The 12,609-nt window shown below is 37.2% G+C and overlaps 1 protein-coding gene across 3 annotated transcripts in view; it reads right to left on the reverse strand.

Moving 5' to 3' along the window:
• Positions 1-9,107, reverse strand: part of LOC136975650 (centrosomal protein of 83 kDa-like) — a 69,106-nt gene extending 59,999 nt beyond the window's left edge. For 2 of the 3 annotated variants that reach the window (XM_067270745.1, XM_067270744.1), the window contains exon 1: positions 8,916-9,106. Coding sequence is in view for 1 of the 3 variants with exons in the window: in XM_067270742.1 (XP_067126843.1) it covers positions 8,916-9,019 (104 nt within the window). In the remaining 2 variants the exon portion in view is untranslated. Of the gene's footprint in view, positions 1-8,915 lie in introns of all 3 variants that reach the window. The other variant, XM_067270742.1, reaches the window with a different exon arrangement.
• Between the last annotated feature and the right edge of the window lie 3,502 nt (positions 9,108-12,609).

The following is a 12,609-nucleotide window of genomic DNA, read 5'->3' on the forward strand; positions in this document are numbered from 1 at the left end:
TCCAGGTTTATGCTTTGTAGGAAGGTTAAAACCTGTTAAATTTGTCCATTGTTGTCCAGTAGCACAATATACAGTGCTTTATTGCCATCTAGAAAGGTTTCTTGTTTTAGATTGGCATTTAAAACTTGTAATTAAGTTTATTTTAGATTCATACTTTCCTAAGAAAAACTGGACCTGAAGAAGATCTGAAGAAAGAGAAGGATCAAAAACATTAGTCAGTTTTCTACATATACTATACTATTATAAGCTATCATTCAACTCCATCCAACGAACAAAGCGATAATACAAATATGTCTCACTAACCTTATGTAGCTTTGCAGATAAAAAATTCAGAACATATCACTAATGTTTTCGACCCACATTTTAGGGTCTTCTTCAGGTGTTTTATAAATATTTTCTGGTTTTATTCTAATTTTCAAATTTCCAGTTTCTGATGTTTTCTATCTTCGAATTTATTTTTCGAATCTTTTAAAATTTAAATATTCGAAAGATGTGTGCTTGCGCTAGTTGTTATAGCGTTGTGTCATAAATCGCCTGCTACGCTCTCGATAGTTCTTTCTCCTCCTTAAAATTGATTGACATGCCTTTGCAGTCTGCTTTAAAAATTTCTAACACCTCCAGATTTCGCAGTTGGTTTATATGCCGGGTTTGTGTGATCATTTCCGCTTTCTGTAGATCAGGTGTAATGTTGTTTTCATTAGCATATATCGCTAAAGTGGTATTGTATTTGTTTTTCAATGTCCATTTTGTGCTCGCAGAGACATTGTCTGAGTGATCGTTTTCTAGATCCGACATATATGAGGTCCTTATTTGAACCTGTTATCTTTTAGCAGAATTTTATATACTCCCGGCATTCTTTCAACTTCCGTTCGATCTTTCTCATTTCTTAACATGCTGAATATATCTGGCTTACATCTATAAGCTATTTTTGCATTAGTGTAAGCTGCAATTTCCTTATATAGGGACTGCAAGCACACATCTTTTGAATATTTAAATTTTAAAAGATTCAAAAAATAAATTTGAAGATAGAAAACATTAGAAACTGGAAATTTGAAAATTAGAATAAAACCAGAAAATATCTATAGAACATCTGAAGAAGACACTAAAAAGTGGGTCATAAACATTAGTGATACGTTCTGAATTTTTTATCTGCAAAGCTATATAAGGTTAGTGAGACGTATTTATAAGCTATCATATTATCAACAGACTCAAAACAATGTTTTGGTGAAGTTTTAGACTTTGGAGAAAAAAAAAGGAAGTCCACTAGTACAAAATCTGGAGAGTAGGCAGGTTACTGGATTATGATAAACTTGTGAACCAACAATGACAAATTTGTTGATGCATTGTAGTAATAAAGTATCTGTTTCTTCTTTTTCCAAAAATTGGACCATTTTCATCTCACTACCTCTTTCAGACATTTCATCACTTCCAAATATACTCCTTAATGATAATCTGGCCAGAAGAAAGAAATTTATGGTGCACAATGACTACATAATTGTCCATCTCTCTTAAAAATGTCTGTGTCACTTTTCACTTTGGCTCATTCTTTCCCTACCAAATGACTGGGTTAATAATTCAAACATTTCTGTAAAAGTTTTCCCTAATTTAAGACAAAATTTCACATACATGTGCTGTTTGTAGAAATTGGACATTTTACAATAACAGTAAAATCATCAGAGCAACCATACATCTCTTTTCTCTATCTTACATAGCAGACAGATTAAACAAAATAGTAGGAAGAGGCTGACTTCAATTGACTGCAAAGATTAGTGGTACAGGGTGAGAACAAAGTACCCATCATCCCTATAGAAAATTAACTATGTTCAATTTGTTTTTTATTTCAGATAAAAAAACATGAAAAATGGCTGATTCAAGTAACTACACAATTGAATAATGTGTAATCACTAGTTGGATTTATGAAAGGGAAAAAACAGAAAACAATGAAGAGGCACATGTAGACTTCCAGCAGATTTGGACAACAGCCTCCCTCAAAAAGAATATTTTTCTGGTGTGTGCATAAGAATTTTTACAGCAGACAGCACAAAGGATAAGCTTACACATTGTCATTCAAGGTATACCCAGTTTTTCAGAACATTTCCGAATTGATTTCGTGGGTGATCTTAAGCACTGACTCCCTGACTTTGCTGTGTTTTGGTGAAAATCTGCTGCTTCTTCAATTATTCTTTGTGCTATCTGTTGTAAAAATCTCATGTTCCTACCAGAAAAGTGTTTTTTATAGACACTGTTGTTTAAATCTCTGCTGATAGTTAGCACATGCCTAGCCATTCTTTCCCTTTCATAACAACCAGTAATTATGGTATAGTTCTTCAATTGTTCAATGGTATAGTTATTTGAATCAACCAATTTTTATGTTTTTATCTGAAACAACAAATAGAACATACAATTAATTTTCTATATGGGTGATGGGATCCTGTCATTCTTATACTTGTACCCTGTACAATACAAAATTCACTAGACATCCCTGTCTTTGGTCTGAGATGTTATTTTAAAACTTTTTAAACTCACCCATATTTATCATCAAAAAGAAATGATGCTAATAATTTTCAAGGAATCAATTTAATATTAAATAAAACATTTTTTGAGACACTCATCATCAGATCCAATCTTAATTATAAATTAAATATAAACCACAGAACTATCACCATTTGAATAATAAAAAATAATTTTAAATAACTTCTAAAGAATCATCTTACAATTTAAGTGATTCTTTAAAAATTGTTAGGATTGACACAATGCTAATAATGGATGATATAAACTAAAGTGCTTGACAACAAAATATTTACTTCCAATTTCAATTAAAATGGCTGACAGTATTTTTACACAATTAAAAATTTAGAAAAAACTAAGTGGTCTTCACACTTCCATCATGTCCAATCATCAGGAATGAAACAGTCTTCCTTTGCACAGTGGACATTTTAAAACCTGTCCTTAAAAACTGTAGCAATTTACACCAGAACCAATATTTGTACATGATAAAACTTGCAAAAATCCAACTAAATCAAATCCACAAAATTAAAGAAATAACACCTAAACTCAATTTCCAGCAAACAAGTAAAAAAATTTTGCTTTATCAGCCTTCACCAATGTGAAAGCTGATAAAAGCAAAGCAATTGTAATCACAAAAAAGGATCACTTATGTTGATCTATTACAGCAATATATAGTAGACACACAATGTCAGCTCTCCAATGCCTCTTATATAACGAAATTACAAAGTCAGTTTGGTAAGTTTACAGACACTGGCCTAGTAGAGGCATTAGGCCTTCATCATACAATAGTTAGCTCCCCTGACACCACTGCCTTTCTGCTTTTGCTAAAACACATAAACCTGGTCAACAATTACACCCAATGATTGATAAAGCCAGATCCCCAACATTCTTATTAGAAAAATGGATCATCACTCATTAAACCACCAGCTTAACACATACCTATACGGTCTCCAATTCAGACGCACTTCTCTCCAAACTTTCAAATACAAATTTAAATGGAAACGAATATCTTATGGTGTTTGATTTTGTATCCATGTTTCTCTCCATTCATTTAGAACCCTGTTTTTGCACTTTAAGAGATTTCTTTCTCAACACTACCCCTAATGCTCAGACTTTCCATTCCCAGATATTAGAGCTTGTGCACCTACTGTGCTACTTGTCCTTTTTTTACTTTGATGAACACACATACATCCAAAAATGGGGATACCGATGGGTAGCCCCATTTTGGAAGATCTTTGTGAACTTGTCTTATGACAGTTAGAAGAACAATCCTTAGTAAACTTCAAACATAATATCCTTACTGTTACATGGATGATATTTTGATTATATGGAGAACTAAACCCAATATAGGGAAAGTGTTAAAAGTGTTTAACAGTAACAACTACAAATTAACATTAGAATTTGATCAAGAAAGCTACACAGAAGTTAATTACTTAGATCAAGATTCGGGTTGCTAATAATAAGATAAACACCACAATTTACCGCAAACCTACATACATTCCCCTCTTTATATCGGCTAACTCGGCCGACCCGTGGTCATTTAAAGTAACCGCTTTCCGCGTCCTAGTCACGAGAGCGTACTCACATTGTACCAAGGTGTCCAATACCAACAACGAACTAAAACACGTTAAACGTATTGCTTCCATACATGGGTACAGCCACTCGTTAATCAACAAACTAGCTTCCACATATCAAGTTAAGTCATCCACCACCATTATAAGTATTAACAAAGTGGAAGGTAATCGGATAATTGTAAGCCATGAACCGTCCCTACATCACATTTACAAGATTTCCAGATTCAAATTTACACATAACTTCTATCTAATGCTAAAGACAGCACAGATTATGCAAGAGCACCGGGTGTTTACCACACTCCATTACAAGATGGACAGTTTCACAGGAGACCAACATATATTTGATCCAAATACAGACCTCTTCAAGCCAGGTTGCACGACCACAAATACAACATAACAAAGGAAAATGTTAATACTACTCCGGTCCGTTACACTGCCGAACTGAAGGTTTCTCCCCGTTGGGACGAGGCTACCCTTGTACACAAAGTCTGACCGACACGGACATAAGATCATTGGAGGCCTTAGAAATTTACAGAGCTAACAAGAACAGAAATTGCATCAACACAGATTGCATTCCAGTACCATAAGCCTGGAAATATTAGACTGCCATAAAATTTAATTTTATTAATAATTTCATTTTTAACATTATACATTGCAAAAAAATTTCTCATTTTATTTATGATGTAAATTGTGCATCACAGTCTCGTTCAAACATGTTTTTGAAAGTTTTAAAAAATTAGAACACGGCAATATTCAATCGATAAAACTGTTTTTTGTATTTGTTCCCAACGAGGGCCGATAAATTCTGGCCAAAAATCTTTGACCAGTAAAAAAAATTTTTTTACTTGTTTGTTGGAAATTATGTTTAGGTGTTATTTCTTTGAGTAATACAGTTCCAGTTTTTACGTGTGCAATTTTTGTTTTATGATCTACAAAATCATACTCTATATTGCAGCTGAGGAAAATTAGAGGCAATATAAACCAACTAATCGAAATCAGTATATTAATAAAACTCCTAAAATCCTAAAAAAAAAAAAAAAAAAAAAAAAAACTCACTTGAAAAGCAAAAATGTTTTCATCCATTTTTAAAGTAAATCACCAGGTCGAGTTCTAATATGGAATTGCATGATTTCCGAACGGTTTGGAACTTCTACATTGCCACTGCCAATAGACGAATAAGTCATATACATAATTCTGCAGGAATTGCAAGATTTACGTCATTAATTCCTACCGGATTATGTATACGACGTAGTAGCGATCACGTATCTTCCAATTGGCAGTGGCAAGACAGAAGTTCTGAACCATTCAAAAATCATGCAGTTCCAAATATACTCCTTAATGATATACCATTCCGCTCCAGCTCGATTGTCTTTAAAAACCAATGAAAACATTTGCTTTTCAAGCAAGTGTTTGTTTTGTGGTGTTTTTGGTTATTGAGTTAAGAGTCAATATTCACCAGTAAACTGATGATGTATTTTGAATCTGTACCAAATGTAATAAGATGTCTGCACCAACATTTTAGGAGCAAGTCAACACTCAAAACACACAGAAAACAAACAAGTAATAGGGAGTTTTCCTTAGAGGTAACTCTGAATTTTATAAAGGTTAGTTTATATAATTTATATAATAAAAATTTGTGACAATTTTAAATGTAAACATATATGAAAATTAGCTGGATGTCAATCCTCAATAGGATAACTTTATTTACTACACATTTCTAAACAGTTACCAAAGACTGCCATATTAAAACAAAAATTGATAAAATTAGGAGCTTAGAATTAGTATTTACAGACAACTCTGGGAATTATACAGATGCATCACAAATAATAAAATTAAACAAAAATAAACCCGCAACAAGTTGCTCAACTTTCCCGCAACGTTTAAAATTTTGGCCATCTGTTATTATAATTTATTAAAAACAATTTTTATATTTTTAACTATTATAAAACAACAAAAAGCCGAATTTTGAGGGTAGGGATAGGTTTTATAAAAAAATTTAAATGCTAATAACAAGTAAAATCGTCATTAAGTCCGACCCTACTGGAGATACACTCGACTCCCATTATCTCCCTTTAACCTGCAACATTTAATAGCAGCGATCTCCCTTATAAGCAAACCTTCCTGCAAAATTTCAGAAATTTAAATATAAGAACATAGAAGTAATAGTGCCAAGATCGTTGTAAAAAAAGTGCAAGGTTTATTCAAAGAAATAACAAATACAAAACTGGAAATAGCCTATCGAAAACAAAGAAAAAAGTCAAAACAAAAATTAGACCTTACAGTTTTTATTTGAAGCATAGAATGATTATTGTTGCAAGAAATATTGTTTTAAATAATTATTTTTAGTAAATTAGTAAGTCAAAACAAATTTCTGTTGATCTTAATTTGAATGATTTCAAGTAAAAATATGGATTTAATTTAAAATTATTGAAAAAGGATAATTGTAAAATGAAAAAATCTACAGGCATGAAAAAAAAAAGATTATGCCCATCGAAACTGTATTAAAAATGAATTTTGGAAACATCGTGGTAAAAAATAATTGCCAGACAAATTGTACCGAAAAATTCGTGATTTTACGGTTGTTTCTTTCTTTTGTTTATATGGAGATTTTACAGTTGTTTATCGTTTTAGGTTTTTATTACAAAGCCATAAACATTAACGTAAAATAAAATTATCATCCAAACGAGTAAGTCTTTATTATTTTACATTTTACTCGGAGAAGTCAATAATTCATTTTATCGCCGGTTTTATGTAATTTAATAAAATCTTAAAAATGTATCAAATTTCAAACAAGAATAAACCTTTATTTCACACATTTCCTTTTATCGCCAACAAATATATATTATTTATTTATTATTCCCTAGAACAAATATGGGTCATTTAATGACAAAGACGTATTAAATTGATTACAATAAACAAGAAATTAAAAAAGTGATCTCGTTTCCTCTAACATACAAACAAGTAACCACAGCTTTACAACTTGACCACTTTGAAGCGTAATTGCTACAAGCACTTGCAGATGTAACAAACAAACTAGCAAAATACAAAAATAAACGTTTATTGCTACGGTATCGACAACTTTAAATTTCGTTTATATTTTTACACTCGGTGTACGATAAAATTATCTTAATTCCCATTTCGTATTTAGTTGTTTTTAATTTCACGCTTTTGACGGCACACGCGACTCTTAATTTGTTACATTTAACGTACGGGATTATTTATCAGAGTTTACGTAATTTTAAATACATCTTGCTTGGTCGTTGAAAATTAAATCTCATCAGTAATTATATAACCAAGCTTTTCGTCCCAAAATATATTTCTCTATATCCGGTAACCACGCGGTTATACTCAAAGGACGATTGACGGCACCGCGGGTGGCCGGGCAAAAATACGCTCTATTTTATACTTGTAATTAACGTACACTTTGAGAAATTAGAAGAATAAACTAGGACACGTTAGAATCGATGGTCCTCTAAGTACAACCGCGCGGTGGCCGGACGTAAAGAAACCGGTGGATAGTGGTTTACGGTTAAATTACACGTACCAGTACTACGTCTCGGAAACAAATAGGTGTTATTATTTAACTAAGCTAGTTCCCAAAATTTGTCACGGTACGAGAAAAATAAACGATTATAGATTTTACTTGGTTTCTAACGTTTTCGTCCATTCCCGGTTCTCTGGCGGGAGCTAATTAAATACAAATTAATAATAGCCGCGGTATGTATAGAAGAAAATAAAGGACAAATCGAATGGTTTTAAAATAAAAAGTAGGTTGCGTTTATGTTTCATTAAAACTAAAAAGCTTTATAAAATTTAAGCAACTTCGGCCGCAACCTCGCTAATAAGTCTCGGTCGGCAAGACTATTACTCTGAGACATATTCGTGGACGACGTAACCTTTATTACGCGAAAGTTGGTTTGCTCCAAACACTTTTTCCGATTGCGGCGCCGGGAAAGTACCCGGCCGATTAAGAATTCGGTGGCAAAGATCTTATTGTCTTACTTTCCCGGCCGTTTACGAATACGTAACCGGGGAAAATATGGGAAAAATTTGATCTCCAGGGTTTTTTCCAATCTCCTCCTTTTTGGATCACCCCGGCCCAAAAGAGTAAAACAAAAAAAACTTAAAACTTATTTTCGCCGCGGTCGGGACAGAAAATAATTTTCCTTTCGCCGCGTAATCCGGAACGAATAGGAAATATATTGGTAAATATGTATATTTTTATGGATATTTTATGGGTAGGAACGCTAACGAACCATTAAAACGTCGATTGATCGATTTTTATTTCGTTTTGTAATTCGTTCTTTTTACCCTCGCCCAAAAAGACGGTTTCCGGTCGAGGATTTAAATGTTTTTATCCGTCTACGCTCGAAGTAAAAGGGCTGGACGCCATATTAATAAACTTTTCACGTCGGAATTAAAAGGCGAAAGACGAGGCGCCGCTATATTAAAACGTTGCCCAGTAAAGTCGATCCGATCGACGAGGCCGCCGGGGGAATCATTTCCAAAAAACAAAACGTCGGAGACTCCTTCCTCTGGTCCGGGACCGAAATCCCACCGCGGGAACTTGAACAAAAATGATATTTGAAATCCGCGAAACGGCCAAGAAAATTCTTAGACGAAAACTCGAAAACTAAGGATGCGACTACGCAGTCGCGAATTTATTAGCCACAAGCGAGAAATCTCGCTGGCGTGAGCGAATTTCTACTTCTCGCACTTAACTGACAGGGTTTGATATTTATCGCGTCTCGCCACATATTCTCGCTCGCTGGCGTCTGTATAATGGAAAACCGCCAAACGAAGGACAGCCGGGCGCGAGATTTTTAAACGTACCTGACATATTCCGTCTTGAGGATGCCGTAGTGGCGTTTGTGGCTTTCGCTTCGCCTCCTCTCCTCGGCAAGCAGGACAGAGGCCTCCGTCGACTCGGGATCCATTTCCAATTATTCGAAACCCCGGCGTTAATCGAAAATCGCCGATTAAAAAGGCGTTCCGAGCGAGTAAAAACGCGCAAAGACGGCGACAGACCGCTCGAGTCGTGTTGCCAGACGGTGGCGGGGAAAAAAGAAAAAAGTTTCGTTTACCGATTTATCGTTTTTAACCTTAGACGTACGGTAATTACTACTATTACGTAATTTACAACGATAAAATCGTTAACGGTGAACTTGGTCGGAAACTGGCCAACTAAGCGGATTAGCCTTTTTCGCTTTCCCATCGAACTGACGTTATTTGGGCTATTTTAGTTCCGGGTCTCCGGACCGGCGGTCCAGAAGAGTCGGCCCCGGTAACGTTAAGACGACCCTCCAACGTAGGGAGGTATAAACCCGCCTGAATGGCTGGCAACACTTTCAACGCTTTTAAATAACTATGGAAGTCGTCTAACGTTTTCTACCCGAACGGTGGCCGTTCCGGCTTTTTCGTTGGACACCCGGATATAAAATGACCATTATGGTAACCATTCGTATCCCGGCCGGACGGCCCGGCGTTTAAGGTGGCCGGGGTTCCGAAAAGGGTAGAAAATCCCGCCCTGTTTTGAAGGACGGTCTGTCCGGAGAGGTCGAGTTCCTCCCCCGGTGGGCCCGGCCCTACCGGCCACGGGTGGGTTAAAAAAAATCCTCTTAGTGCTCGCGGAACGGAAAGAGCCCAAAGAAAAAAATAACTGCTTTTTGGCGGAACGGCTCCGTTGCCAATATTTTATTCGATGTATCGGAATCTAAGTACAACCGTCCACGGTGGCCAAACGGTCTTGGTACCCCGAACACTGGGAGTTTGATCTGGGCCTCCCGAAAGGCGTTTCCCTAGGCACATCGCTCAAGTATTGCTTTGCCAAACAACAACAACAACCAAGTACAACCGTGATTTACCGTATTTTACGGACTATAAGACGCTAGGGACTTTTTTTTTTTAACTCTTACCGCCCTGTGGGCACTAAGAGGGCCTCTTTTAGTAGGCCCATTATGGGTTCGGCCAGGCCCACAATGGTGCGACCGGGTGGTGAGGGACGGGGCCCGACATATCCGAACGGACCACCCCCCGAAAAATTTCCTGGGGATTATTCGACCCGTTCGGATTCGATCCCGGGTCCCCCAGAGCGGTAGGCTGCCACCTTTACCGCTCGGCCATCCGGCCGTCTATCACGACGCTAGGGACTATAAGACACACCTTAATTTTTAAGCATTAAAAAAAAAAAAAAAATACCTATAAGACGCTATGGACTATAAGACGCTCCTGAATTTTGGAGGCAATTTTTCGAATAAAAAAGTGCGTCTTATAGTCCGTAAAATACGGTAATTATCCAGGATACGGATGATTTTTTGACCAGAAAATGATGGGTGAACATCAAAAAATTCGAATAGGCGAGTCGGGAGGATTTCCGGAGCATGCGCCTAGGAGCTGGTCTTCGGAAGCAATTGGCTGTTTCGGATTTGTAGAAGTAGCCAATTTGCACTGCGGTCGGATGTGACGTTAAATGGTGGTGGTTGTCTTACTTTATTTTCCCGCTAACGTTTTATGTAGATTAATAACCGTCGGTCGAAAGATTCTCCTAAAATTACTAGACATTTGTAAAACACAAAGACAATTGGCGGCAAAGCAAATGTCGGGAAAATATTTATAAAGTCGTATCGATAGGAAGAATCGGGAAAATATTTATTTCCACATACGCCGAAAAGTAGTACTAGTACTAGTACTAGCCGACCGTGAGCAATAGCGAAAGTGTCGGCGGGTGAGGGGCCTACGAGGACGAGGAGTGCGGGAGCGTGCGAAAAGAACTTAGCGAAGAGAGCGACGCGACTCTCGATCATCGCGCCGCGATATACTGTATGTATAAATAGCCAATTGCGTATACATACTGTATGTATAAATAGCCTCATCCAACAATTAAAACCGGAATTAATTCCTGCTCTTAAAAAACAATGGATTTAGTAAACATTTGTCCCCTGGCTTTTTCTGACATTTTTTCTACACTGGTTTGAATTTTATAGTAAAACAATTCTTTGGTATAGTTTTTTTCGGACCGACGGAGTGGCTCTGGATCGACGGGTAAAGAAGAAAACGGCGCCGAATCGGATCGTTTCGTAAATAAATTTATCTAGCCTCGACCCGTTCAGCCGGCGTTGATTTCTTAACGGTTTTCCGTGGCGGGAAAAAAACAGGTTTATCGGTTCGGTTAGGCCGGATTTTCCCTATTTCTCTCGAGCAAGCGATCCGCGCATTTTGCCGGCTTTACTAAAGGAAATGCCGTGTTTTTTCATATTTTCGTAACTTACGGATAGACGGGAACGTCGATATTCTCAGATCTCGGCGCCGTCGAACGTATCTATCGTTGCAGCCGGGACTCGGAGTGTACCGCGTATTCGGCGTGCACGGCGTGCACGGCCACTAGGAAGACCGCAGTTTTTCCGGTCGGACCATAATGCCTTTGACTTTTCGCCTTATTCCCACCAGTGGCGTAGCGTGGGTGTCAGCCGCCCGGGGCGGAGGAAAATTTCGCCGCCCCCTTATTTAGGTATTCTTACAAGATATTATTATTTATTGTGAAATTTTGCCGCCTCCTATAAGTGCCGCCAGGGGCGGACCGCCCCTGCCGCCCCCACTACGCTACGCCACTGATTCCCACCCTTTAGGGGATTCCTTCCGTCTTGGGCGAAGGGCATCGTAGCTACGGAAAAACCTCTAAAACATATAACGGTCTCCGGGTATGGCACCCGTGCCCGTACGTAATTTATTTATGCCGCGCTATTCATAGGACTATACAATTTTTTCGGTTCTCCCTTCGTTTGTTAACGTCACCCCTCTAACGATCTTATTATGTTCGTCTAAATCCAAATCTTTGTGCTACCCGCCCGGAATAGCCATAACATAAACTACGATGGAGTTTGAATTGCAGTCACTGATCGACAACATTGTATGATTGTGCGCAAAAAGCGAAGTGGTATTACGAAGACAGATCTGAGATGATCGTAAATAAAGTGAGGTTACGACGGATCCACACGAACTAGGTACGAGCAAAAATTTTCTGAAAAATACCAAATAGATGAGAATTTGTTTGGCTCGTCCGTGGTTCCAATTCAACTTTATTCTTATAGTAATGGGTGTAAAAATATTTTTGGAAAAATCTGGCGCCTTTTTCCTCCAGGTGCCGTCGACCTATAAAGTTTGGTTTTACGAAAGAAACCGATGAAATAATTGTAAATGAGAAAGACGAAACAGGAGTATCGGCCCCGTGTCCTACTAAAATATTTGTAAATATGAAGGAAGTATTTGTAGAGCCTATATTAATATTCCACGTGATGGATGGAAAGATCTGCAATGCTATATCATCCTGCAAATCTATCCAAACCTATCCACGTGATCTTAGGCCACACGTTACCAGTGTGGCCTAACACCACGCGGAACGAATTGACCACCAAATAAATACAAGATTGATGTAAATTTACTTTCTTTAGGACTATTCTCTTTGCATTTGTGGATACGTTTTATAAAATGTATACTCCGATTATCATATAAACTGGAAATCTAATTGTGG

The sequence above is a fragment of the Centruroides vittatus genome, unplaced genomic scaffold (genome assembly GCF_030686945.1).
Source record: "Centruroides vittatus isolate TY-2023 unplaced genomic scaffold, ASM3068694v2 contig_377, whole genome shotgun sequence".
In the NCBI taxonomy this organism is placed as follows: domain Eukaryota; kingdom Metazoa; phylum Arthropoda; class Arachnida; order Scorpiones; family Buthidae; genus Centruroides; species Centruroides vittatus.